Source organism: Schistocerca nitens, chromosome 3 (genome assembly GCF_023898315.1).
Source record: "Schistocerca nitens isolate TAMUIC-IGC-003100 chromosome 3, iqSchNite1.1, whole genome shotgun sequence".
Classification (NCBI taxonomy): domain Eukaryota; kingdom Metazoa; phylum Arthropoda; class Insecta; order Orthoptera; family Acrididae; genus Schistocerca; species Schistocerca nitens.
The window spans coordinates 516,238,361-516,263,861 of NC_064616.1; the positions used below are offsets into that span (position 1 = coordinate 516,238,361).

At 43.0% G+C, this 25,501-nt stretch overlaps 1 protein-coding gene across 1 annotated transcript in view; it reads right to left on the reverse strand.

The window, feature by feature from the left end:
- Positions 1 to 25,501, reverse strand: part of LOC126248436 (aminopeptidase N-like) — a 467,552-nt gene that overhangs the window by 202,741 nt on the left and 239,310 nt on the right. Inside the window, exon 3 of the mRNA XM_049949414.1 lies at positions 5,523 to 5,728. Coding sequence (XP_049805371.1) covers positions 5,523 to 5,728 — 206 coding nt within the window. The remainder of the gene's footprint in view (positions 1 to 5,522; positions 5,729 to 25,501) is intronic.

Below are 25,501 nucleotides of genomic sequence, written 5' to 3' on the forward strand. Positions count from 1 at the left end.
GTGGTCCTCAGAACAACAGATGAAGCGACCTCCCTGCACGTCCAAACATTGTGCAACCCGCTCGACCACACAGCTCTGGACCCTTCGCAGCAAAGCTGCGTCCACAGTAACAAGAGCAGCATGAACACGCGCAACCAGTTCATCCACATTCGTCGGCGGAGTAGACTACACTTGCTCCTTCAGGTGTCCCCACACGAAGAAATCCTGGGCATTTATATCAGGTGAATGCGGTGGCCATACATCTGGTCCTCCACGTCTGAGCCATTTACTTGGAAATGTTGTGTCCAAAGACTGTCGCACATTAATTGCAGAGTGTGGAGGTGCACCATCATATTGGAACCATATCCTCTGCCAAACATGTAGTGGAACATCTTCTAGCACATCAAGCAGACAGTTTGAGAGGATTGCATGATACCTTCGTGTAGTCAACTGATTAGGCAACATGTGGGGCTCAAACACCTGTTGCCGAATATCGAACTTGATATCCATGGTCGTGGGTGACGTGCGGGTTAACCTCACACCAATGGTGGGCGTTGTGCATATTGAAGATAACCTCACGAGTGAATTCTGCTTCATCTGACCATATTATGGTTTTCATGAAGTCATCGTTGGCTTCCTGTTGTTGGAACCATTCACAGAATTGCATCCGCTGATGCCGATCTGCAGGATGCAGAGATTGCGTGAAAGCATAATGATAGGTGTGCAAGCCCATGCTCGTGAAGCACATTAACGACCGTGCGTTGCGAGACATGCAACTAGAGAACCCACTGCAATCGCTGTTGACGATTAAGATGCCAGATACTTTGCTACCTGAACTACATTTACGAAATAATATATATATGCCTGAACCCACGCTCGGACCATCGAACTCCTGCATGCTAACCCAAAACACTATCCACTGCCCCAACTGTACACACGATTAATGTGTGCTGACAGTGGTGGTTAACGTACATGTGGTTACAGTGTTGGCAGGGTGCCACTCTTTAACGTCCTTGTTCTGCCGGATGTACTCGCCAGATGAAGCTTTGTGAGAGACTTTTTTTATCGCTGGCATGTGAGGAGTCGCGCTGCCAAGTCCGAGTACGCGAATTTCCCTTCTCACTGTGTGTAAGGAAAACGCGTTTCAGATGCGTACCGTACCCTTGCTTTAATTTATTAAAACATTTTATCGACATTTACCGCCGCTTACATGCAGAGATCGGTCATGCCGCTACAGTATTTACAGCGGCCTATGGGACACGACAGCTGACAATGGGCTCCATCATCGGATTTCCACAGGAAACGACGATCTCTGGCGGAGTAACTATCAAGAACCGCTCTCAAGATTCAGGACTTACTTGTACACTGTGTTCCAGGTGTGAACTTTAAGATTTTCCTCTATTCTGATTTTAACTTTGTGTACTGTTCTTAACTTTTTTTGGTAATTGTTTTGTTTTAAATAAAATGAGTGTAATTTTAAGTTCCACATAAAGAGAGAGTAACATCCTCAAATTTCTTAGTAATTAGCATCTCTGCTCGTTTATAAATATTGCCACTACATTTATGTACCTTAGTAACTTATGGGTGCTGTGTACAGTTTTTGTACCTGACTAGTTGATCTCAAACTACGACTGGCGTCGAAAACATTGTTTTAAATATCATGCGTATGTGTTAGGCCAGCGAGGGTGATCAAACTTAGAATGTCTTTTATTTATTTTTAACGTATCTTAAGATTTTTGTACTAGATGAATCCAGTGATTGTTGCAAAAATAAGTGCGACAGTAGACTTCAATAAGCGCGTTGTAGCTGACATGAACATTGACGAATGAGTGTTATTCTTGTATAAACCGTGGTTGGGTACCAAACGATTTCGATCTAAATAGATGTTGCGCGACAGGTCGTTTAGCCGTATTAATACTGTCTTCAAAACAGTCAGGTACGATTACTTGCCATTTAGTGATTACCCCAGTTAGATTCACATGAACAATAACTAATGTATTGCAGTGCCTGTGTTATTCGAAATTACGATGCAATGTTCCTCCGGACATGCATGCATGCATGCATGTCCGGAGGAACAGGCACCGTGGCGACTACAGCCGTTGTGAAATATATTTGCAGTTGCGAATATCGACAACCATCAACTGTATGATGGAATGACGACAATGAAAATTTGTTCTGGACCGGGACTCGAACCCGGATTTTCCGCTTATCGCTAGCGGTCGCCCTACTATTTGGTTATCCGAGCACGACTCACGGCCTGACCCAAACTTCCATATGTCGTCAACCACGCGTCTACAACCTGTACTATTACATAAATTATGTATATTACCGTATTGGGGGACATTTTACTTGAAAGTCGCTAGCCCGGTGTCGGCAGATAAACACGATATTCCAGTGCCTGTGTTATTCCGAATTACGATACCTTTCATGTACAGGGTGACACAGAATAACGGGAATGTTTGAAATGAAAGTTGTGGATGTCAGATGAGGCACATTTTCATCCCACAGGTTATGTGAATAAACCGAACTACTGTACTGGGCAAACACAAATCCTAATGACGCTCATGAGCGCCATTTACACGCTAGTAAAGAGACAGTATGGTGTGGTGTTTCATCACATGGGATTATCGGACCGTATTTTTTCGCAAATGAACAGGGAAACACAATAAATGTCAATGCCGATCGTTACGTGGAGATACTACGAACTTTCGTTACACCTGCATTGAACAGCTTTCCAAACGTTCAAGAAGCCTGGTTTCAAATTCCCTGGTCCCTTAGATCGCCCTATTTATCCGTTTGTGATTTTTTATTGTGGGGTTACCTCAAGAGCAAAGTCTACACGACTCGACCAAGAACCATGGATGAGTTAAAACAGAGAATTCGGGATGCAATTCACAGTATCGAAATGTTGCAGCGGTCAAACGAGGAATCTCAACAGCAGATTTCACGAATGTATTCGCACATTTTTAAAAAATGATAAATGCCACCAATGTTTCGTAAATGGCAAAGTTGTAAGATTTCAATTACTATGAATGCAATTTCTTTCCTTCATCACTTCCAGCTTTATTGGATTGTGGAAATGTTCCCGCTTTTCTGTGTCACCCTGTATTTGCCGGCCGTTGTGGCCGGTCGGTTCTAAGCGCTTCAGTCTGGAACCGCGCGATCGCTACGGTCGCAGGTTCGAATCCTGCCTCGGGCATGGATGTATGTGATGTCTTTAGGTCAGTTAGGTTTAAGTAGTTCTAGGTTCTAGGGGACTGATGACCTCAGATGTTAACTCCCATCGTGCTCACAGCCGTTTGAACCATTTTGAACCCTGTATTTCATAACGGCTGTTGTCGCCACAGTGCCTGTTCCTTCCGACATGCATGCGTGTCCGAAGGAACATGTATCGTTATTCGGAATAACACAGACACTGCAATATCGTACTGGGTGTTCTGTGATGTCCTTAGGTTAGTTAGGTTTAAGTAGTTCTAAGTTCTAGGGGACTCATGACCATAGATGTTAAGTCCCATAGTGCTCAGAGCCATTTGAACCATTTTTTGCAATATCGTATGTATCCGCCGGCACCGGGTGAGGGAGGTTCAAGTAAAATGTCTCCACTGTACGGGTATATACATAATGGATGTACGAGTAGAGGTTGTAGACACTTGGTTGACGACATACGTAAGTTTTTGTCTGGCCGTGGGTCTTGCTGCATAGGCAAATGGTAAGGCGACTGCTCACGATAAGCGGGAAATCCGGGTTCGAGTCCCGGTCCAGAACGAATTTTCACTGTCTCCATTCCATTATGCAGATTATGGTTGTCCATATTCGCAACCTGTAATACGTTTCATGAAGAGTGTGTTCGAAATATTTGAATAGAGGATTAAATTATAGAACAGTTGCCACCCATTCTTTTGAAGTCTTACTTCACACCAAGCGTCTGGGGCTATTATAAACGTCCAAATAGCATGACAGTATTTTATTAAAGTTCTTTACCTCGATATCCAATTTAATACTACTTTCTACTTTGAGAAAATAAAAGTACATGAATTATAAAAATAAATGCCAATGTAACATCTCTAGGTGAAACTTAAAGGAAATACAGCGATTCCCAATAACAGTACAGTCACTTTCACACTTCAGAAGGTACACTAAACATTATGAAATGCTTTCATTTTGTTGTTTTGTTCATGTGCTGATAATAACTTACTTAGTCCTGTACATCTTTGTGGCCAGATTATGGTACTGCCATGACCAATCCACTGGTTAGGAAAGGTACGGTTGAGACGTTGCCTGACATGCATGGTAGCACACCATCGTGCTCTAAGTACTTTGTATTCCCTGTGTTCAACGGAACGATGACTAGTCGTTCAACAAGTGTTAATGGAAGTGCGCCGCCACTGAGAATTTAACGAGCGACAGGCTTTAGTCTCTAATGGGAAGATATTACACACACTGCAGGTGAAATGAGTACGAAGTGTCTGTGTACAACGTTCACCATGTATACTTACAAGGACATCTACACGTGCTGAACAGCTTTAAGTCACAGTTGAAACAGTAATCTGAACGGTATTATAAGGTGTTGTTCTTCCTAAACATTTCATCCATCTTCTCGTTCAAATCAAAATTCTTGGGACAGGCAGCACTCAGAAATTTTATGTGTCAGGAATCGATAACGGTATTATTTTACAATACTACAAACAGCAGCAGCAGCACTACTGGTTCACATGGCTCTAAGCACTGTGGGGCTTAACATCTGAGGTCATCAGTCCCCTAGACTGAGAACTACTTAAACCTAACTAACCTAAGGATATGACACACATCCATGCCCGAGGCAGGATTCGAACCTGCGACCATAGCAGCAGCGCGGTTCCGGACTGAAGTGCCTAGAACCGTTCGGCCACATCGGCAGGCAGCACTATTGGTAGTAATAGTGATAGTGGTGGTGGTGGTGGTGGTGGTGGTGGTGGTGGTGGTGGTAACAGCAGCACCAGGTCTGAATAGTACGCATAAATGGAAACGTGAGCCACATTTTGCGATTACTTATATAATGAAACAGTTACCTGATGCTTCAGTAAGATGGATTCGCAATCATGCAGCTGCAGTCAAACAGTCAACTGTAAATTCTGCGGCATCGTTTCATGGCACCAAAAACATTAAGTGCACACATATGCGGTGCAGAGAGAACAGATAAGCAAGGCCAAAACCGCTCACCAATGGAGAAGAAAACAATGTAAATGAAACTTGTTACAAGTGGAAGATACGTATGTCCATATGTTATTTTTCTTTTTTGCTTCAAATGACAATTTCTGTAACCTCTCCGAACGTTAATCGTACCTACTGGTTAAGTCTGTATGACTGTTTGAAGATGTCATGTTTACCACTACTGACCTATCCTGAAAGTGGCACTTAAATAGTCAGAAAACGATGTCAAAACACGTTGTGACACAAATTTAAAGTATTACATTTCAATCCTGAATCAAATTATTCTATGGCTCCATGGGGCATTTCTTCTGAACACTTACAAACTGCAGTCAAGTAGTAAGCTTACTCCGTACCTAATGTCGCCCGTGGCCTCATCCCTGAAGAACGTCTTGCCGATGCCGCGGTTGTCGTTCCTGATGTGTCCCGTGTAGGAGATGGTCAGCACGTACTGGTGGCCCTTCTCCAGGCTCGAGTTCAGCCCCGCCACAACTTGCTGCGTTTCTTCCTCCACTTTCACGTACGTCACATTCAGCAGCTTCCGTGTCACCGCGTCTCTCACCTGTGTGAAACATCGGTTACAAAATATACTTTTACAACAGATTCCAGTAACAATAATATAATACAATTTTGTGTACACGTATATAGAAAAATATAAACATCCAACACTAACTTCACACGAATACAGATGTTTCCTTTAATGAGTGTGACACGTGTAGTATGTGGTATTTTATACGAAAGGTTGGTTCGTTATAGCCAGTATGAGTGTGGACTTTTACCTCTGAAACTTCTTCAGGAATCGTTGCAGCATTTGCTTGAAATGATTTAGGCAAACCATAAGAAAATCAAATTAATCAGGCCGGCGTGGAATTATAGCCACTGTACCCATTTAACTTAATAATGGAGAAGGTGAAATATCTCTGTATTAAAGATTTCCCATCTGTAGAAAATTTAATAAATTACTCATTTATTAGTGGCAGAATGATGAATACCGACAGTGACAAAAATAATGAAACCTATAGAGTTGTTGATAATGCTGATGAACTACCTGATCCAGTGGAAATCATTTTGAACGTCCTAAACTTACAGATGCTGAACAATACATAAACCGTAAGCGAGGAAACAGAGATGTACTCGTGCTGAGAGTTGAGTGACCGTGAAATTTCCTCTTTTAAGGGTGACTCAGAACTTCACTGGTACTACTCCTGCCGTGGTGTCCCGCAGAAAAACCCAATATAGCATCAAGTTGTCTCCCGGTGATAGGTGACGGGGCGTTTCCAGATGTGGGGGTTGTCTCGCGGAGAAGACTACATGATTAAAACGATTAAAATGCTTGACCCATGCTTCTAACAGGTTGGTCTGAAGATTGATTTTCTTTGATATTGAGAGAGTCACTTGTCTTGGCTACCCTGCTCCAATCGTGGCCCCTTCTCTAGCAAGGTCGGGGAAGCTACAACATGAAAAGAAGGTGCTGTTAGTTATACTCCGTTCGAATGTTATACCACGATTAGGGAAACAGCGTAATGAAAAGTGAACGATTGAAGCGAACAGTCGCTGAGTATTTCGTGGGGAATGGTCGGACAAGTGAAGAGTTATCTCCCTAACAACTGAGAGCACAAGTTGCAGTCTGCTGTAGGTCATCGCTCAGGTTGTCACCACCAGCGTGTAACGCCTGAAATCTGAGACCATTCTCGGTTCATTCCGGAGACTGGCCGAAGTGGTGATGACATAGCCTCACTCTTGGGGTATCAGAAAAGTCGTAGATTTGCAGCATCGTTTTAGAACTGATCAGGGCCCTCTGATCTGGAGCCGAGTGGAGGATCCACGGTAAACGAGACGCTTCATCGGTTCCGTAACAAGCTCGGCTATAGAATTATTGACCTGCGCTACTGGATGGATACATGTCAGACCGCCATGGATAGGTCAGATGTGTGTGTAAATATACGGAAAATAGACACTATGGAGGCAAAGTACTTGTGGAACGAAAGTATTTTTAGTTAGGTGCAACTCCGATACCCACTGTAGAAAAAACTAATTATTTGTCGAGTGCTGCAGTATTCGGAGCAAAGCTGCAAAAAATAGTCTCATCTAGAAAAGAGCCATCCCAGCAAAGTACTGAGCAGAGAATTGGTTGACACCCAAACTAGAGAGTAGGGAAATTTGCAACAGGTGGAACTTCTATTGGAAATATAGGTTATACTCCTCTGTAGATGGAATGTTTATAGCAACCAATAGAATTATTACGTCTAGCAAGGACGAAAATGAATCCGACTGCGAACTTCTACGAACAAGCGTAAACAGGGCAGGTGACACTTAGATTATTAATCAAATGTTTCTATCGACCGGGAAATTCAGACGTATCACTCGCAGTGTTATACAAAGACAGCATGAACAAGCCCACAGCATGCGATAGTAGTAGGTGGTAACTTTAACCTGCCTCGTATCCAGTGGGAAAACTCCTCACAGACTGTACAGCGAAGTAATGTTGACAACATTGTAATACACCTGCTTCTAACTAGTCCGGCAGCTCACATACAACAAAAATAAAGGAGACTGACAATAATATGGAAATACCGAAAACAAACCACATTACCATGCCTAAAGCAGTGTAGGCAAACCTTTGGCATTCAAAACACCTTCCAGTCGTCTCAGAATGGATAAATAATAGTCCTGTATGGTTTTCAAGGAAATCTGATACCATTCTTCCTGCAAATGGTGGCACGTTCAGGTAACGATGATAGAGGTGGATACCGATCGTGCACATTTCTCTCCAGAGTAGACCACCAAGGCTAAATAATATAGTGGTCTGGTGATTGTGATGGCAAAGGTAAACGCGACAATTAGTACTCGCGCTCGCAAAACCCGTCCTGGACGAAGCGACATGTGTGAACAGGGAGCCTTGTCGTCTTGGAACACAGTATCATCACTGGGGAACAACCACTGTACCACGGGATGGATGTGATCAGCGAAAATGGCCACATAATCCTAGACAGTAATAAGACCATATTTCACTCTTGGAATATACACTGAAGCGCCAAAGAAACTGGTATAGGCACACGTATTCAAATACAAAGGTATGTACACAGACAGAATATGGCGCTGCGATCGACAACGCCTATATAGGACAACAAGTGTCTGGCGCACTTGTTAGACCGGTTACTGCTGCTACAATGGCAGATTATCAAGATGTGAGTGAGTTTGAACGTGGTGTTATAGTCGGCACACGAGCGATGGGACACAATATCTCCGCGGTAGCGATGAAGTAGGGATTTTCCCATACGACCATTTCACGGGTGTACCATGAATATCAGGAATCCGGTAAAACATCAAATCTCTGACATAGCTGTGGCTGGAAAAAGATCCTGCAAGAACGTAAGCAACGACGACTGAAGAGAATCGTTCAACGTGACAGAGGTGCATCCCTTCCGCAAATTGCTGGAGATTTCAATGGTGGTCTATCAACAAGTGTCAGCGCGCGAACTATTCAACGATACATCATCGATGTGGGCTTTCGTAACCGAAGGCCCATTTGTGTATCCTTGATGACTGCACGACACATCAACACTGACATTGGACTGTTGATGGCTGGAAATGTGTTGCCTGGTTGGACAAGTCTCGATTGAAATTGTATCAAACAGCTGGACGTGCACAGGTATGGAGACAACCCAATGAATTCATGGACCCTGCATGTCAGCAGGGGACTGCTCACGCTTTTGGAGGCTCTGCAGTGGTGTGGGGCGTGTGCAGCTGAAGTGACATGGGACCCCTGATACGTCTAGATACGACTCTGACAGATGACACGTAAGCATCCTGTCTGATCACCTGAATCCATTCATGTCCATCGTGCATTCCGACGGACTTGGGCAATTCCAGCAGGACAATGCGACACCTCACACGTGCTACAGTGTGGCTCCAGGAACACACTTCTGAGTTTAAACACTTCTGCTAGCCACCAAACTCCCCAGACATGAACATTATTGAACATACCTGGGATACCTTGCAACATGCTGTTCAGAAGAGATCTCCACGTCCTCGTACTCTTGCGGATTTATGGACAGCCCTGCAGGATTACTGGTGTCAGTTCCCTCCAGCACTACTTTACACATTAGTCGAGTCCATGTCACGTCGTGTTGCGGGACTTTTGCTTGATCGCGGGGGCCTTACACGATATCAGGCAGGTGTACCAGGTTCTTTGGCTCTTCAGTGTAAATTCTGCCAAAAGCTTAAAACAATGTGCAAAAAGACTCAACTCACCAAATGACACTGTTTCATTGTTCCATAATCCAGATTTTATGGTTTCGGCACCACGTTTTTTCTGTTACGGGCATTTGCATAATTGATGAGTGCTTCTGGAATTCCAACCCGCCCTGCAAATTCCAGCTTATGGAGCTCCCTTCTTGAGTGCGGCATTGAGTTCTGGAGTGACTTTTGCAGCTGTCCTGTCCTTTTCCGTCAAAATCTTCTCCAATGACTGTCTGTCACTATTACTCAACACACACTTCCATCCGCATTGTGACTTAGCGGGTGAGGTTTCTCCGCTTTCTGTGTATGCGTTGTAAACCTTCGATACTGTGTTTTTTGAGACACCAAAATCTTCGACTTCTTTGGTTACAGCAGCACTGACCATACAAGCAACAAAAATCTTCCCCCATTCGAATTCACTTTGCCCCGACTTAATGCACTCACGACTACACAGAACACTTATGAGAGCAACTGACACTTTCAACGCATTGAGGACGTTGCACAGGTGCCATTCATGATCAAATACAGCAACGCAACCTGGAGTATTGGGTAGCATCTGAATTTATATTCAAGCATGCATTTCTCGTGGTGTTTCCATATTTTTGTCCACATCCTGTACGTTACTCCTGTAACGTATTACCTGTGTGCGCCTGTATGCTTGTCCTGTACGTTATTGTGAACGTCAGAGCCAGTTTTCTGTATCTGCGGACACAGGTCTTTCCCCGGCCGGGAAACGATAGGCTTTTCTTTCCCGAATACTTCTAAATGGGCAGTGATCATCGTCTACTTGGTGGCTTATGGGTCTGTGATTTTTTATGGTGGCAGGTGTTCTGCAGCCCCTCTTGGAAAGAAACTGAGAAGTTGTGTTTGGAAACAACACCTTCCGGACAAGTGTGGTCAGTGGGAGCAGGAAATAACCAACTGATATACCTATATTCGGCTCCTGAGGCGGAACTGTAGAAATGCCACGGAGAAAAATGGTTTTAAGAAGCACTTTTGAGAGACTGCGAAATCGTGAGTTGGATTACCTCACAGGATACACGGTCTGCGTCTTAGACCTCTGAGTGCTGCACTCAGAGGTCTAAGACGCAGGCCGTGTATCCTGTCAGGTAAATTCGGGGCATTTTAAGTGTCACTTGTCTGAAGACTGAAGCGAGCGATCCCTCTTGATCACTAAAGTTGTTCTGTCTGCAAGGAAAGCCTTGAAAAAGTTCCCAAGTGATTAACTATGTGCGTACGTAGAATTCTGATTGAGTCTCTTCCTGTCATCTGGAAGATTGCCAGGCCTGGTAGTCTATTTGTAAAACATGTACATGGAAACCGAGAGGTATCGGGATCCGATCCCAGCAAGTAGAAGGATAATGATCGTATGAGTAGATATTCTATTAAAATGACTAACGCCCAGAATAGTATGGAAGAAATGCAGACTGCTATGGACAACAAAAAACAGAATAACCCAGAAAATGCACAAAATGTTATGGACAACAGCAGCAATGAGGATAGCTCAAAAATATGCAATTTATGTAATATTAAAAAGACTTTAGATTGTTTTGCAAGAAATCGTGGACTGATACTATCAACTTGTAGAGACTGTAGAAAATTAAGGTGGTCAGAAAATAAAAAAAAAATATTACTCCTACCCCAAATAGATTACTCAGCTCTAGGTTTTTTGTTGCCGTATCATTCCCAGTTTTCCAGAAGACTAAAATAGCACCAATAAATTGGTGATTCAGTGGATGAACCTCTTCACTCTCTCTTTGAAGATGAAGTGAATGCAAGCGCTAGTAAGTGCACGTGAGTGAACAACCACCAGTGAACACATGCCACTGAGTGCACATCAGTGAGCAAGCGCCAACGAGCGACTTCAGTGGATGAACGTCTTCTCTCTTTTTTCGAAGGTGAAGCGAACACAAATGTGAGCAAGTGAACACATCTTGGTGTGAGTGAGCAATTGTCAGTGAATGCACGTCATGCACGTCAGTGAACACATGCCAGTGAACGCACGCCACTGAGCGCACCTTAGTGCGAGTTCTCATAGCAAGCTCTAGTTGGCAAACTTCTTCTCTCTTTCTTTGAAGAGGAAGCGAATTTGAGCACCAATCGATGGTGACCGCGAATGCATGCCAGTGAGTGCATCTCTGTATCTGTCTTCAGGGAGAAACCATGCAAGTGGTGCTAGGGAGCAAGCACAGCATGCGCACACCAGTGAACAAACTTCAGTGATTGAGCCTCTTCAGTGAAGCGAATTCAAGTGACTTGAGTGGTGCTAGTGCTGCAAAGAGTGAATTCATGAGCAAACTTCAGTGGATGAACTTCTTTCTCTTTCTTTGGTGATGGAACCCGTGATCAAGGGCACCATTCACGGAGAAGTGGATAAACTACAGAGCTTGACTCTCTTCCATCGAAGACAAAGCAGGTGAACACATGTCACACCAGTGAACGTGCACCAGTGAATGAATCTCTGTCTCTGTGTTTGAAGATGGAGAAAATGAGTGAACCTCAGTAAGTGAACCTCAGCGAATGAAACTCTTCGGTGTTGGAGTGAATCTGAGTGTACTCGAGCAAGTGTCAGTAAACGAACAAATCTCTTCACTCTTTCTTCTTCGTAAAGCACAACCAGGTGCGCCATGAAGTGGTGCCAGTGAACGCACACCAGTGACTGAACCTCTGTCTCTGTCTTCGAAGATGAAGTCAATCTTCTTCAACTTCCTCCAGCGAACGAACATCAGTGACAGCACACAAGAATGTTGATGAAGTTATCTTGTGCCACTTCTGTCTCTGTCTTCGAAGATTGAGCAAAGTGAACACAAGCCAATGCTCTTCCTTCGAAGTTGAAGTGAACCCAAGCACGCCACAATGTGACTTCAGTGAACGAAGGTATGTGAGTGGGCCAAGCGCGTTGAGCCAGTGAACGAACTTCTGTCTCTGTCTTCGAAGATGAAATGAATTCAAGCAAGTGGAGCCAGTGGGGTGAATATGCCACGCTATGCCAGTGAGTGTACCTCAGACTCTGGCTTCAGCGATGAATTCGGCGAAGAGCCACACTCACAGAGAAACTGAATGAACTTCAGAGAGCAAGCGTTAGTGGATGAAACTCTTCAAAGATGAAGCGAATGCAAGTGAACACTCCTTACCACACCTTAGTGCACATGCCTCAGAGTCCATCATCTGCAGTATTTTTTGCTGAATTTGCAGAGGTCAAATAATTGACCCTTGCATTTTTGGCTAAGTTGCTCGCTGTCAGCAGTTTGATCGCGCCACCGGCCGCTGTCAGGTTTTGTGTTGAATTTGCAGAGGTCAAATAACTGACCTTTGGATTGTCTGCAAAGTTGCTCTCTTCTAGTGAGTTAACCATATCATTGGAGTCTGTCAAATTTCGTGCCGAATTTGCAAGTACTAAATCTCCAGCGCTTGGATTGTTGGCCAAGTTGCTCTCCTCCAATTGGCTAGTCACGCAATAGGCGTCCGTCGCATTTTGTGCTGAATTTGCAAGGTTCAAGTAATTGACATTTTCATTGTCGGCAAAGTTGCTCTCTTCTAGCGAGTTGACTGCAGACATCAGTTCTCTGATGCTTGAGTTGCTGCGACCAAGTATTGAAGAAGATTCTAGGCCTGGAATGCCATACAAATACGCAAGGATGTCGTTCGTGATGAGGACGTTGTTCTCTTCATACAGAGGCACCCAAATGTCGGGGAACCATTGGCCCATGTTCAAGTCGTAGTTCCTCTCTCGGATGAAGTCAAAGATGGAGAGCATCGGCCCATGACTCTCATCGCTAGCGCTGCTCGAGCCTTCTTCAGTTGCAGTGACAGTGTTGATGAGTCTTGCTCGTTCACGACGATGGTCTTGGCTCTGAGCACTATGGGACTCAACTGCTGAGGTCATAAGTCCCCTAGAACTTAGAACTACTTAAACCTAACTAACCTAAGGACATTACACACATCCATGCCCGAGGCAGGAGTCGAACCTGCGACCGTAGCGGTCGCGCGGTTCCTGACTGTAGCGCCTAGAACCGCTCGGCCACACCGGCCGGCGCGACGATGGTCTTGCTTACATCTTCTGCAGCTGCAGCGACAGTGGCGCTAGGGTCTTTAGTCATAGTGATGGTCTTGCTTACATCTTCTTCAGTCGCAGAGTCAGCATTGTAGTAAAAAACGTTAGAGCATTAGATCCAAGGTCAATGTCGATGCGACGAGAGTCTCTTGCGTTGGTTCGTTCATACGTGAATTCATATGTGCCCCGAGGAGGATGGTCTCGTAACAATGAATGAATGATACCATGACTACAATGATACCACAAAAAAATGAATGGTACCACAACATAAAACCTAGATTTGTGTAATCTATTTGAGGTTGGAATAATATTTTTTTTTATTTTTTGACCTTCTTAATTTTCTACAGTATCTACAAATTGATAGTATCTTTCCATGATTTCTTTCAAAACAATCCAGAGTCTTTTTAATATTACATAAATTGCATATTTTTAGCTATCCTCATTGCTGCTGTTGTCCATACCATTTTGTGCCTTTTCTGGGTTATTCTGTTTTTTGTTGTCCATAGCAGTCTGCATTTCTTCTGTTGTGGCGTAGTAAGACAACCACGCCACTTGGAAGTAGCCGAAAGGCACGCGTTTACTCACGCAGGCTAGTAGATAGGTCTGAAACAGGATACGTAATGAATGCTATAAAGAAAAGTACGTAGCTCCTGGAATACTTAACTTTAATCCATCTTTGTGGTACATCGCTCTTGACGACACAAGTGAGACTCTTTAGATACAAGCTATGTAATGCTAATGGCGCCTTGCTAGGTCGTAGCCATTGACTTAGCTGAAGGCGATTCTAACTATCGGCTCTGCAAATGAGCGAGGCTTCGTCAGTGTGCATCGCTAGCTACGTCGTCCGTACAACTGGGGCGAGTGCTAGTAAGTCTCTCGAGACCTGCCGTGTGGTGGCGCTCGGTCTGCAATCACTGACAGTGGCGACACGCGGGTCCGACATGTACTAATGGACCGCGGCCGATTTAAAGCTACCACCTAGCAAGTGTAGTGTCTGGCGGTGACACCACATCTTCCATACTATTCTGGGCGTTAGTCATTTTAATAGAATATCTACTCAGATGATCATTATTTAAACATTTTTTACAAATTGATCTAGGTCTACCTAATTTCTTCCCATATTCTGTAACACTTTTTACTGTGTCACATTTAGTGCACTTTTTTAGTGTCTGTCCCATATCGTCTGTACTGTTAAATATGTTACTGTTCTTATTTTTTTTGTTTCAATAATATCTATTCAGTCGATCCTTATTTATACACTTTTTACAAATCGATCTTGGTTTATCTAACTTTATCCCATATTCTGTAATGTCTTTCACTACATGACATTTAGTACATTCCTTTACAGGCTACTCTATGTTCTCCATTTAATACATATAAAAATATATAGGCTGTTGTCCGTTTTTTGTTGTCCTAATCTTTTCATCAATCTGCATTTACTCATTTTCATTCATTCACCTATGTTGTCCATTTCTTGTTGTCCTCATTTCTTCATGAATACACAGAAAACTACAATGGATCTGTTTGCAACTTTTAATGATAAAATTCCGAATGATACACTTACGAATGTGGTACTGCATGGTAAAAGGAATTTGAAAAATGATTCGCAACACAGAATTCTGATTGAAAATTTTTAATTTTTACTTCTTCGCGAAGTATCGGCAGTCACTGACCGCTACATGCGCAAGAAATCGCATAGCTCTTGCCCATACGAGATTGCTAACTCCAGCAAGCTGTTATAAGGCAGCTGCCATGGCCTTCACATAGCTAGCCAATGCCTCCTTATCTCTGTCTCGATCTCAACTAGACTTGTCTTGCAGCAGTTCAGCAAGCTCTCATTAGATGCCTCTGACTGCAGAAAATTAATATTACGATAATTTCACTATTCCTGAACCGATTTTGAGGATTTAAACTTTGACGTGAAACTAATTAAACAGTTTCCTATAGTTAATAAGTGATTAAAATCGATTTTAATCATCGTTATATAGCTCGAAACTTTTTTCTCTCGTACCAGCTTTGTCACTCAAATACCAACTATACATGCAATCTTCAAGCCTCTTTAGTCTATTTAAAATGGTTCAAATGGCTCTAAGCACTATGGGACTTAACTTCTGAGGTCATCAGTCCCCTAGACTTAGAACTACTTAAACCTAACTATCCTAAGGACATCACCCACATCCATGCCCGAGGCAGGATTCGAACCTGCGTCCGCAGCAGCAGCGCGGTTCCGCACTGAAGCGCCTAGAACCGCTCGGCCACAGCGGCCGGCTTTAGTCTATTTAACCTCGTAACCGAGTATGTAGCCAGAATGATTTTAGCCATTATCTGATGGAGTCATCAAGCGTCAGTGGTTTGAGAAGAGCTAATCATTTGACAGAACATTTCCTATCCTCGCTTCTGTACGACTTATCGCCATCCATGGACTGGTCTGAGACCCTGTGATGCGCTGACATACAGAAGGCAGAGGCCTGAAGCTCTGTGATCACTGAGTTGAAGGTGTTCGATAAGAAATGTTTTGCAGTTTTTTTTCTCTTTACGTTCACCTAGGAAAATGAATCATTTCCTCTTGTCCACTATTATTTTCTTGCATTCACCAAATTTATTTTCTTACGTTCGCCAAGATGAGAAAGTGAGTGAGTTAGACCTGAATAGAGGGGTGGGGGGAGGGGAGAGTAGAAGGATTTTGGGGGTTCTGTAAAAGTGGCTCAGTTTTCGGCGAACCCCGAAGGGACCCGAGAGGGGTGAGCCAGAAAGTTAACTACTGAGCCAGAACCCCCAAAATCCTTCTAGACCAGCAAGATAACGGAAATTAACAGTCTACATTTAATATAGCCTTCACCTGTCAACGATCTGAGGAGTCGTCAGGAATGCCACATAGTTCGAATTAACGTTGAAGTGTAGGTCCCCTTTGGGGTAGAGGGGAGCGTGTAAATGCGTGAAGGTTTTTTCAATTGAATTACTTACATTGGGCCGTTGAGTCGGTAGGCAGAGGCTTCTATCACATCACGAACGCAGTAGCTGGCTGGAGATGGTGTTCATTCACGCAAGAGAATCGTACGAGAATACTGTCGTCTGACCATTGAACAGACTCCCATATGGACGACTTAGTAATAAGCATGACTGTGTGTAAAAAACAACTGAAAAATTTGAAACCAAACAAATCGCCATGTCCGCATGAAATCCCAATTCGATTTTACGTAGAGCACTGAAGGGCATTTATCGCAAAACCCTCCTCCAGTGCAGCCCCACACGGCTGTAAGAAAGCCAAAGTGACTGTGTACAAGAAGGGAAAAAGAATGGATCAGAAAAATAGCAAACCAATATCTCTGACATCGGTTTGCTACATAATCGTTTGGACATATTCTTAGTTCGAACATAATAAATTTTCTTGTGACCGAGAAGCTGATGTTCACGAAACAGCACGGTCTTAGAAAGCATCGCTTGTGCTCAACTCCGCTTGTCCTTTTCTCACATGATATACTGCGAACTATGCATGAAGGGCATATGACATTGTGCTCCAATGCAGACTGTTAGCGAGGGTACAAGCATATGGAATAGGTTTCGAGATATGCGAGTGACTCGAAGACTTCTTAAGTAATAGAATCTAGTATGTTGTCCTCGATGACGAGTGTTCTTGAGAGACAAGGATATCGTCCGGAGTGCCCCAGGGAAGTGTGATAGGACCGCTGTTTTCTACGAAAAATGGTTCTGAGCACTATGGGACTTAACATCTGAGGTCATCAGTCCCCTAGAACTTAGAACTACTTAAACCTAACTAACCTAAGAACATCACAGACATCCATGCCCGAGGCAGGATTCGAACCTGCGATCGTAGCGGTCGCGCGGTTCCAGACAGTAGCGCCTAGAACCGCTCTGCCACCTCGGCCGGCTTTTCTATTAACACGAATGATCTGGCGAACAGGGTAAGCAACAATCTGCTGCTGTTTGCTGATGATACTGTGGTGTATGGTAAGGTGTCGTCGTTGAGTGACTGTAGGAGGATAGCAGATATCTTAGAGAAAATTTTTAGTTGGTGTGATGAATGACAGCTAGCTCTAAATGTAGAAAAATGTAAGTTAATGCTGATAAGTAGGAAAAACAAATCCGTAATGTTCGGATACAACGTTGTTGTATACTGCTTGACACAGCCATGTCGTTTAAATATCTGGGCGTAACGTTGCAAAGCGATATGAAATGGAATGAGCTTGTGAGGACTGTGGTAGGGAAGGCAAATGGTCTACTTCAGTTTTTTGGGAGAATTTTAGGAAAGTGTGGTTCATCTGTAAAGGAGACTGCACATAGGTCGCTGTTCTTGAGTACTGCTCAAGTGTTTGGGGTCCGTACCAGGTCGGATAACGGAAGACACAGAGGCAATTCAAAGGCGGGCTGCTTTATTCGTTGCCGATAGTTAACAGCAAGTGTTGAGGAGATGCTTTGGGAACTCAAATGGGAATCCCTGGAGGGAAGGCGACGTTTTTTTCGAGGAAAACTACTGAGAAAATTTAGATAACCGGAATTTGAAGCTGACTGCAGGACGATTCTACTGCCGCCAACATTTATTTCGCCTAAGGACCACGAATATAAGATACGAGAAACTAGGGCTCATACGGAGACATATAAACAGTCGTTTCTCACTCGCTTTGTTTGCCAGTAGAACAAGAAAGCAGGAGGTGCTATTTCATGAGTGTGAGCTACTGTCTGTGAGGCAACGCAATCACAACGTTAGGGGGGACTTTATATAAAATAAAATTAAGAGTTAATATTGTCGCAAGCTCTGGTGTACACAGTGTGACATAGTGATTAATATTGTCGTTTTGGAATGTCCTTGAAATATCTTATATTTACATATTGTGGAACATTCTATGTTTGCATAAATACCAGCATCCTGGAATATTCGATGTTTGTGTAAATACCAGCATTCTGATATATTTGATGATTGTATAAATAACTGTCCTCTCCGCCCAGGAGTTCAGTTCTGCTCTGTCTGTACGTTGTTGTCAGTAATAAACATGCTTTCAGTTCGTCAGCAGGGATTTGTCCTAGAGAATAAGTCAGAAAAAACATATAGTCAGGGAATAAAATTACAGCACAGGGAAGGAAGAAGTAGTGCAAAGGCTTGAAGATCCCATGCTCGCCATGCACGTACTCACAGAAGAGTTGTAAGCCTCCTGAAGAAGGGCTAAGTGACGTTATAACGACCGTTGTTCTACTACACAACTCTGCTTGGGTGTGGATTTTTAAGCCGTCTTTCAGTTGCATTTAGGTGAATTCAATGTGGCTTTCTGGGTCCGTAATTCGACAGCAGCTATAATTCAAAAACATGCGGAATAGTCGCTGCGTCTAACTCTGCCATCTGCGAACTGTTTTCTCACTGATCTAACAAGCGCGCTGTGGAAAGGTCTGTATCACTTTGCGAAACACCCTATATGTGCTTCTCGTGACGTAGTGGGGTAGAGAGAATGTGAACTTTCATGGTCACTCTGCAGTTTGCAGACCCACCAAGGGGAGATATGCATCATCATATTCCAGCGATTTGCCTTTCTGCGTGCTTCTACATTCCACCCATCCCCATCTCCATCTCCGTCCACCCTGTCAAACCCTCAGAACACAATTCATCCTTTGATAAGATTCTACTGCACCTGGATGTTGCAGACACAGTTAACAGTTGTTCTGAAACCACTACATTTAAAAATTAACATTAATTTTATACCTTTTAATACTATTTTTAATGATTTGCGATTTTTCAGTCCCTTGCATCATGCTAATCATGCAACAGATAAAAAAATGAATAGGTCTCCATTGTCATAAATGTGGTTCAAAAAATGGCTCTGAGCACTATGGGACTTAACATCTGTGGTCATCAGTCCCCTAGAACTTGGAACTACTTAAACCTAACTAACCTAAGGACATCACACACATCCATGCCCGAGGCAGGATTCGAACCTGCGACCGTAGCAGTTGCGCGGTTCCGGACTGAGCGCCTAGAACCGCAAGACCACCGCATATGTGGAGGAAGAGGGATTAATCGGGAAATAATATAACAACCGTACAGGATGACTAGGAATGTATTTCTCCTCTAACTGTATGTATCGATTTATGTAGCTTCTTTCCATGTGCTTTTACTGTATGAGCGTCAGTAGCAACTCTTATCTGAATTAATTCAATGATCCCATATCTGATGCTTTTTGTGGATAATAAACATCCCTAGGTATGTCTGCTCACACCGTTGCACTGATTTATAATGCACACTTCACAAGCACCTGTGTAATTCCATCACCCCGGTTCCTGGAACTCCTGAAGGTAGACGTTGACTGTGGATATTGTATCACAGACCACAGACACAGTCCCTTTGACTGGTCAGAGATGTCACTAAACCCGCCCAAATATGTAAACAACCATGCTTGAGCAGCGCCTATTAGACGGAGGGGGTCAGACAGCCGATCAGTTCCAGTTATTCCACCTGGAAGGAGGCACACGGCTCGTGTCGTCTGTAGTTCAACCATGCCTAGACGGTTAATACCGAGGTACGATCGTGTCTGCATTCTTACTTTGTGCCAGGAAGGGCTCTCAACAAGGGAAGTTTCCAGGCGTCTCGGAGTGAACCAAAGCGATGTTGTTCGGATATGGAGGAGAAACAGAGAAACAGGAACTGTCGATAACATGGCTCGCTCCGGCCGCCCAAGGGCTACCACTGCAGTGGATGACCGCTACCTACGGATTATGGCTCGGAGGAACACTGACAGCAACGCCACCATGTTGAATAATGCTTTTCGTGCAGCCACAGGACGTCGTGCTAAGACTCAAACTGTGCGCAATAGGCTACACACACACACACACACACACACACACACACACACACACACACAGAGAGAGAGAGAGAGAGAGAGAGAGAGAGAGAGAGAGAGAGAGCGCAGGGGGGGGGGGTGGAGGAGGTAACTCGCCAGCCCGCTCATCAGTTTGCATATACACAAGAGAAGCATATGACAGCATTCCGACGACCTGCTTTACTTCGACGACCTGCTTTACGTAATGGTTCAGCACTCCTCTCCCACCCCCAAGCCCCTCCACCGAGCGAGGTGGCGCAGTGGTTAGCACACTGGACTCGCATTCGGAAGGACGACGGTTCAATCCCGTCTCCGGCCATCCTGATTTAGGTTTTCCGTGATTTCCCTAAATCGCTACGGGCATATGCCGGGATGGTTCCTTTGAAAGGGCACGGCCGATTTCCTTCCCCATCCTTCCCTCACCCGAGCTTGCGCTCCGTCTCTAATGACCTCGTTGTCGACGGGACGTTAAACACTAATCTCCTCCTCCTCCCAACCCCCTCCTCCGTCCGTCAGCAGAACACAGTTTACCCCTTAATACGGTTCTACTGCAGTTCTATGTGGTACACATATTTAATATTTGTTCTTCACTCACTTCATTTAAATATAAATATTTTTATAGCATTAAAGTAGTATTTTTAGTACATTTATTTTTGAGTAGGTTTCGCCTATAGCTCAAGGGTAAGTTATTTTTAAAAAGCACTGACGTATGTAGTACTGGGATACGTTTTCGCTAGAGTATATTCACTCCCCGGTCCCCACGCTCACTCAACCCCGTCCCCCCACCGGTATGTTGTTCATGGCACTGCCACGTACCACTGTACATAAAACTGCGACTACACACATTATTTCCTCTATTCGACCTTTGTTGGTCTCCGCTGACTAGGCAGTGTAGAGGAAAACGTCTACGCGTGGCAATACCTTAGACAAGGGCCCCTTCTTACATCTACGTGCCATTTTTTTCCAAAGAAAAGTTTAATACGGTCATGGTTTGCCATCAAATAATTATAAAAGAAAGTTTTGATACAGCATATCAATACTATTTCCTTGTGTATTTTGTGGATGTTTGGGCGTATGACAGTGCATCAATGCATGCATATTTTAGGATTTGATAGAGTGTAGAAATTTGAGCTTTAATAATCTACGAAAGCAAAAACTAGATACATCCATGTTCATACCGTTTATTTCCTACCATAAATAGACCTTTTATATAGTAATCAGGAGATAAACATTTTTAGTTGATGTAAATGAAAGAAAAATCAATGTAATTTCTGCTGTTGTAGTTTCAATACCAAATAATTTATATTACGTGCATACTTTGTAACTTTTAGCAGAATGTAAGCTGAACCTAAGTCATCGGACAAACGGTTTCTTAAGCAGTCTTTAATGTTATTCATTTCGGAAAATAACGACTCACAGTCGTAGGTAGCTGAAAACATTGTCAAAACAGCAAATGCCAGCTTCTTTAGTCAGCTATATATGCCTGGAATTGAATTCCATCTTGCCGAAATTTGAATGTCAGCAGTTTTTGCTCATATTGCCTGATAGTATTTCTAATTGTTTACTTGTTTCGATAAATTTTTGAGTGCTTATTGAACTACAATGGAAATAAATAGACTGTATTTTAGTTTCTTCAGTTTCCACCCAATGACTTTTAATCACGTTTAGTTTATCCAGTGGCGTCGCATCTAGATACATAATAAAGTTTAGTGTTTCTGACAATTCTTTGCACTGAGAATATTCAAATGAAAATTTTTCGATCGAAGAATGTATTAGTGAAGAAAATGCCTCAGTGCCTCTTCCCTTGGTTTGGCTCTCCGCTTAAATCAAAATCGATGGTAAACTTTTTTCATATTTGGGAAATACTTATTTTTTGAAATACTATAGTTATTAAAAACTTGCAGTTTAGCCTCAAAAGCGCGAATGAGATCTATCATTACAATAACTGTTCCATTTGTGCCTTTAAGGTTTACATTCAAGCGACTGATATGCTGGTACATGTCCGTAAAAAAATTCTATTTCGTAAGCCACGTAACATCCATTAACTGTGAATATTGCACAATTTTTGCCTCATTTTATAAAAACAGCCTGATTTCTGCCGAACAATTGACAAGTCGTAGAAGTACAAAGCCGCGGGACAAACGGCGAACATTTTTGAACATCAGTGAGCCATTGCACACTCTTCGTAATTTGTTTTATTAGAAGTTTGCGACGACATAAGCTGCACTATTTTGCTGACTACGGCCATTATATTAGCAAGGAAGCGAAACAAGACTTTGCACACAAGGTCTGTTGAAGTATAATGCAGTGTAGTTCAATAATAAGATGATCAATGTGTGCTTGGAATAAACTAATAGAACCACTTTTTGGCCACTATATTGGGAGCGCTATCAGTCGTTATCGAAACAGTTTTGCTTACATCTATTTATCATTTAAATTGAAGGGGGAGGGATGAGAAAGAAAAGGAAAGGGAAGGAACTAATGATATCAGCTGTGTCGGGACTTTGTGTGAAATCAGTGGCGACGAGTGAAAATATGTGTCGAACTGGGACTTGAGCCCGGGAACTCCTGCTTACTAGGTAGTTGCGTTAAGCGCTGCGCCACGCGGACGCTGTGTTTATCGCAAATTAGCAATCTCGGCAAGCTTCTCGGCCGATTCAAATTCCCACCTAAGGCCACATATCCGCAGTCCTTGTCCATATCCTCTATGTTTGCTACTTTTAGATTCCCGCTGGAGGTCGAGCGTAAATTTGCATCCGCACTGAAGGTTCTGGATTCATGACACATCGAGACGAATCAGATATAAGAATGCGTGGTCTTTGTTCTTTCAGACATGTCCGAAATAACAGACACTATGCATTCATATAATTAAGGGAAGGCGGAACGCAAACAGGTTCAAAAAATCGATTTTTAGATTTTTGCGTATTTGAAATGCCCAGTATTTTCTGCGCAAAACAGTTTGTTTCATATACGACAATTTTTTGTGAGTTACGATGGTTTTCCTGACGCTGTGTGCCATCTGGTATTTAAACGCTACGCCTTCTGTTTTGCACCATGTAGAGATAATGCACAGGTTTCTTCTATTCCTCGTACGTTATTTCCTGTGTCTATTGTTTTACCGTGTCAAGGTTTCCTACCCTGTTTCTGCTATCGATACTCGTCGACTCGATCGTGTTTGTTATTGTTTTCGAGCGTGGTAAAGATCACCTGATAAATGTTGAAATAGATAGATTACAGAATTGTTATGGCTTGGCCTTATAAAGAAGTGTTGGTAATTTAAAAACATGAAAAAAGCTTTATAGGCTACCTTTTTCTATAAGATTTCCACAAACGAAAACCCTCATCACTGACTTTGCCCGAATGATCCTGACGTTGGTGCAACTAAGGCAAAGTGCAACATATGATCGCAAACATTCTTAACCTGCAGCAGTAATGAATGAAGTTAAACTTGTATTTAGAGATCTTTGTAGAGGTACTTTGGTGAATCGATGTTTTCATGGGAAAACGCAGAATTTAAATGAATGTGTGAAAACCTGTCATTTGAGCCCAGTTACCGAAAACTGTATTTATTCAGATTACAACCCTCATGTCTGGTGTTTGTGATTCTGTTTTATGCTTAAGTGATGGTGTGACAGGAAAACTGGATGTTTTGTAAGTATTGGGCATAAAATCTAGTGGAAAACTGCAAACTCCTTGATGCAGATAGATAAAGAGAGAATCTGAAAAGCAGAAATTGCTAATTTAAAATGCACAAGAGAAGCTAGACAGGAAAGAGGAGGGACCAAGAGAAGAAAAAAAGATCAGTATGATTCAGATGATCAATATAGGAGCAGGAAAATATTAGTGGTAAGCAATTCTCATCAATAACTACAATAACATTGCAATAAAAAACTTAAAATTGATTTTTCACAAAAATTAATTTTTGACTTTTCTAAACTAATTGTGTTAAAAATATGAAATTTGGGTAATTTGTACTTAGGATAGTAATAAGTTATTTGCAAGTAAATTGACAACCACCAACACAACAGAAACTCTTTTATGATAATTAATGTATCAAAAAGCGAAATTAGTGAAAGAATAAAAAAAAAGTTGTTCAAATCCAAAAGAGGTATTCTGTTCTTTTTACTTGTAAATCCACGCATATATGTTATCTAAATTCAGTAAAAATTTTACTGTTTTAACACTTATAGTTCTTTTGAAAAGTGTGCCTATTCAAAGGGTGAAATATCATTGGCAGAATAGGGATAAAAATTGCCTTCCGTCTCGCCTTGAATCTATTTCTTTTTCAGTAAGAGAATTTTCAACAGCCTTACAAATATATGTATCCTTACTATTGCTGGCAACGATATTATCCCAATCAATTCTTCTTTGATGTGATTTGCAACACACTATCAAGCGAACACAGCTAAACAGGCAGATTTAGTAACATCTGTACTCCCGTCAAGACACTGAGAAATACATTGTCCAGTGACATTAATGTGACCGCCTGTTAAAAAGACTGAATAACCGCACACCGTTGCGAGACGTGCGGGAAGAGAGCCAATGACGTTCTGGGTTTTACAGGCAGGGATGTGGAGTCATGTCGACTCCAGTGCCGTGGCCAGCTGCGCTAGATTTTTCAGCTGAAGATTCATGGCGCGTATAGCCCGATCAAGGTGGTCCCACAAATTCTCGACTGGGTTTTAATCCGGGGAGTTTGGTGGCCAGGGGAATATGGTAAACTCTCCCGGTGCTATTCGAACCGTGAACGTACAGTGGGGAGCTGTGTGACACACTGTTGGTAGATGTCATTGTGCGGAGAAAAACTTCATGTAAGGGTGAACAGGGTTCAAATAGCTCTGAGCACTATGGGTCTGAACACTTGAGGTCATCAGTCCCCTAGAACTCAGAACTACTTAAACCTAACTAACCTAAGGACATCAAATGGTTCAAATGGCTCTGAGCACTATGGGACTTAACATCGGAGGTCATCAGTTCCCTAGAACTTAGAACTAATTAAATCTAACTAACCTAAGGACATCACACACATCCATTCCCGAGGCAGGATTCGAACCTGCGGCCGTAGCAGTCGCGCGGTTCCGGACTGAAACACCTAGAACCACTCGGCCACCGCGGCCGGCGGTGAACAAGGTCTCCAAGAATATAAACATATATTTGTTGATCCATTGTGCCTTGCAGAATGACTAGATCATACAGGGAATTCCACGAAAACGGG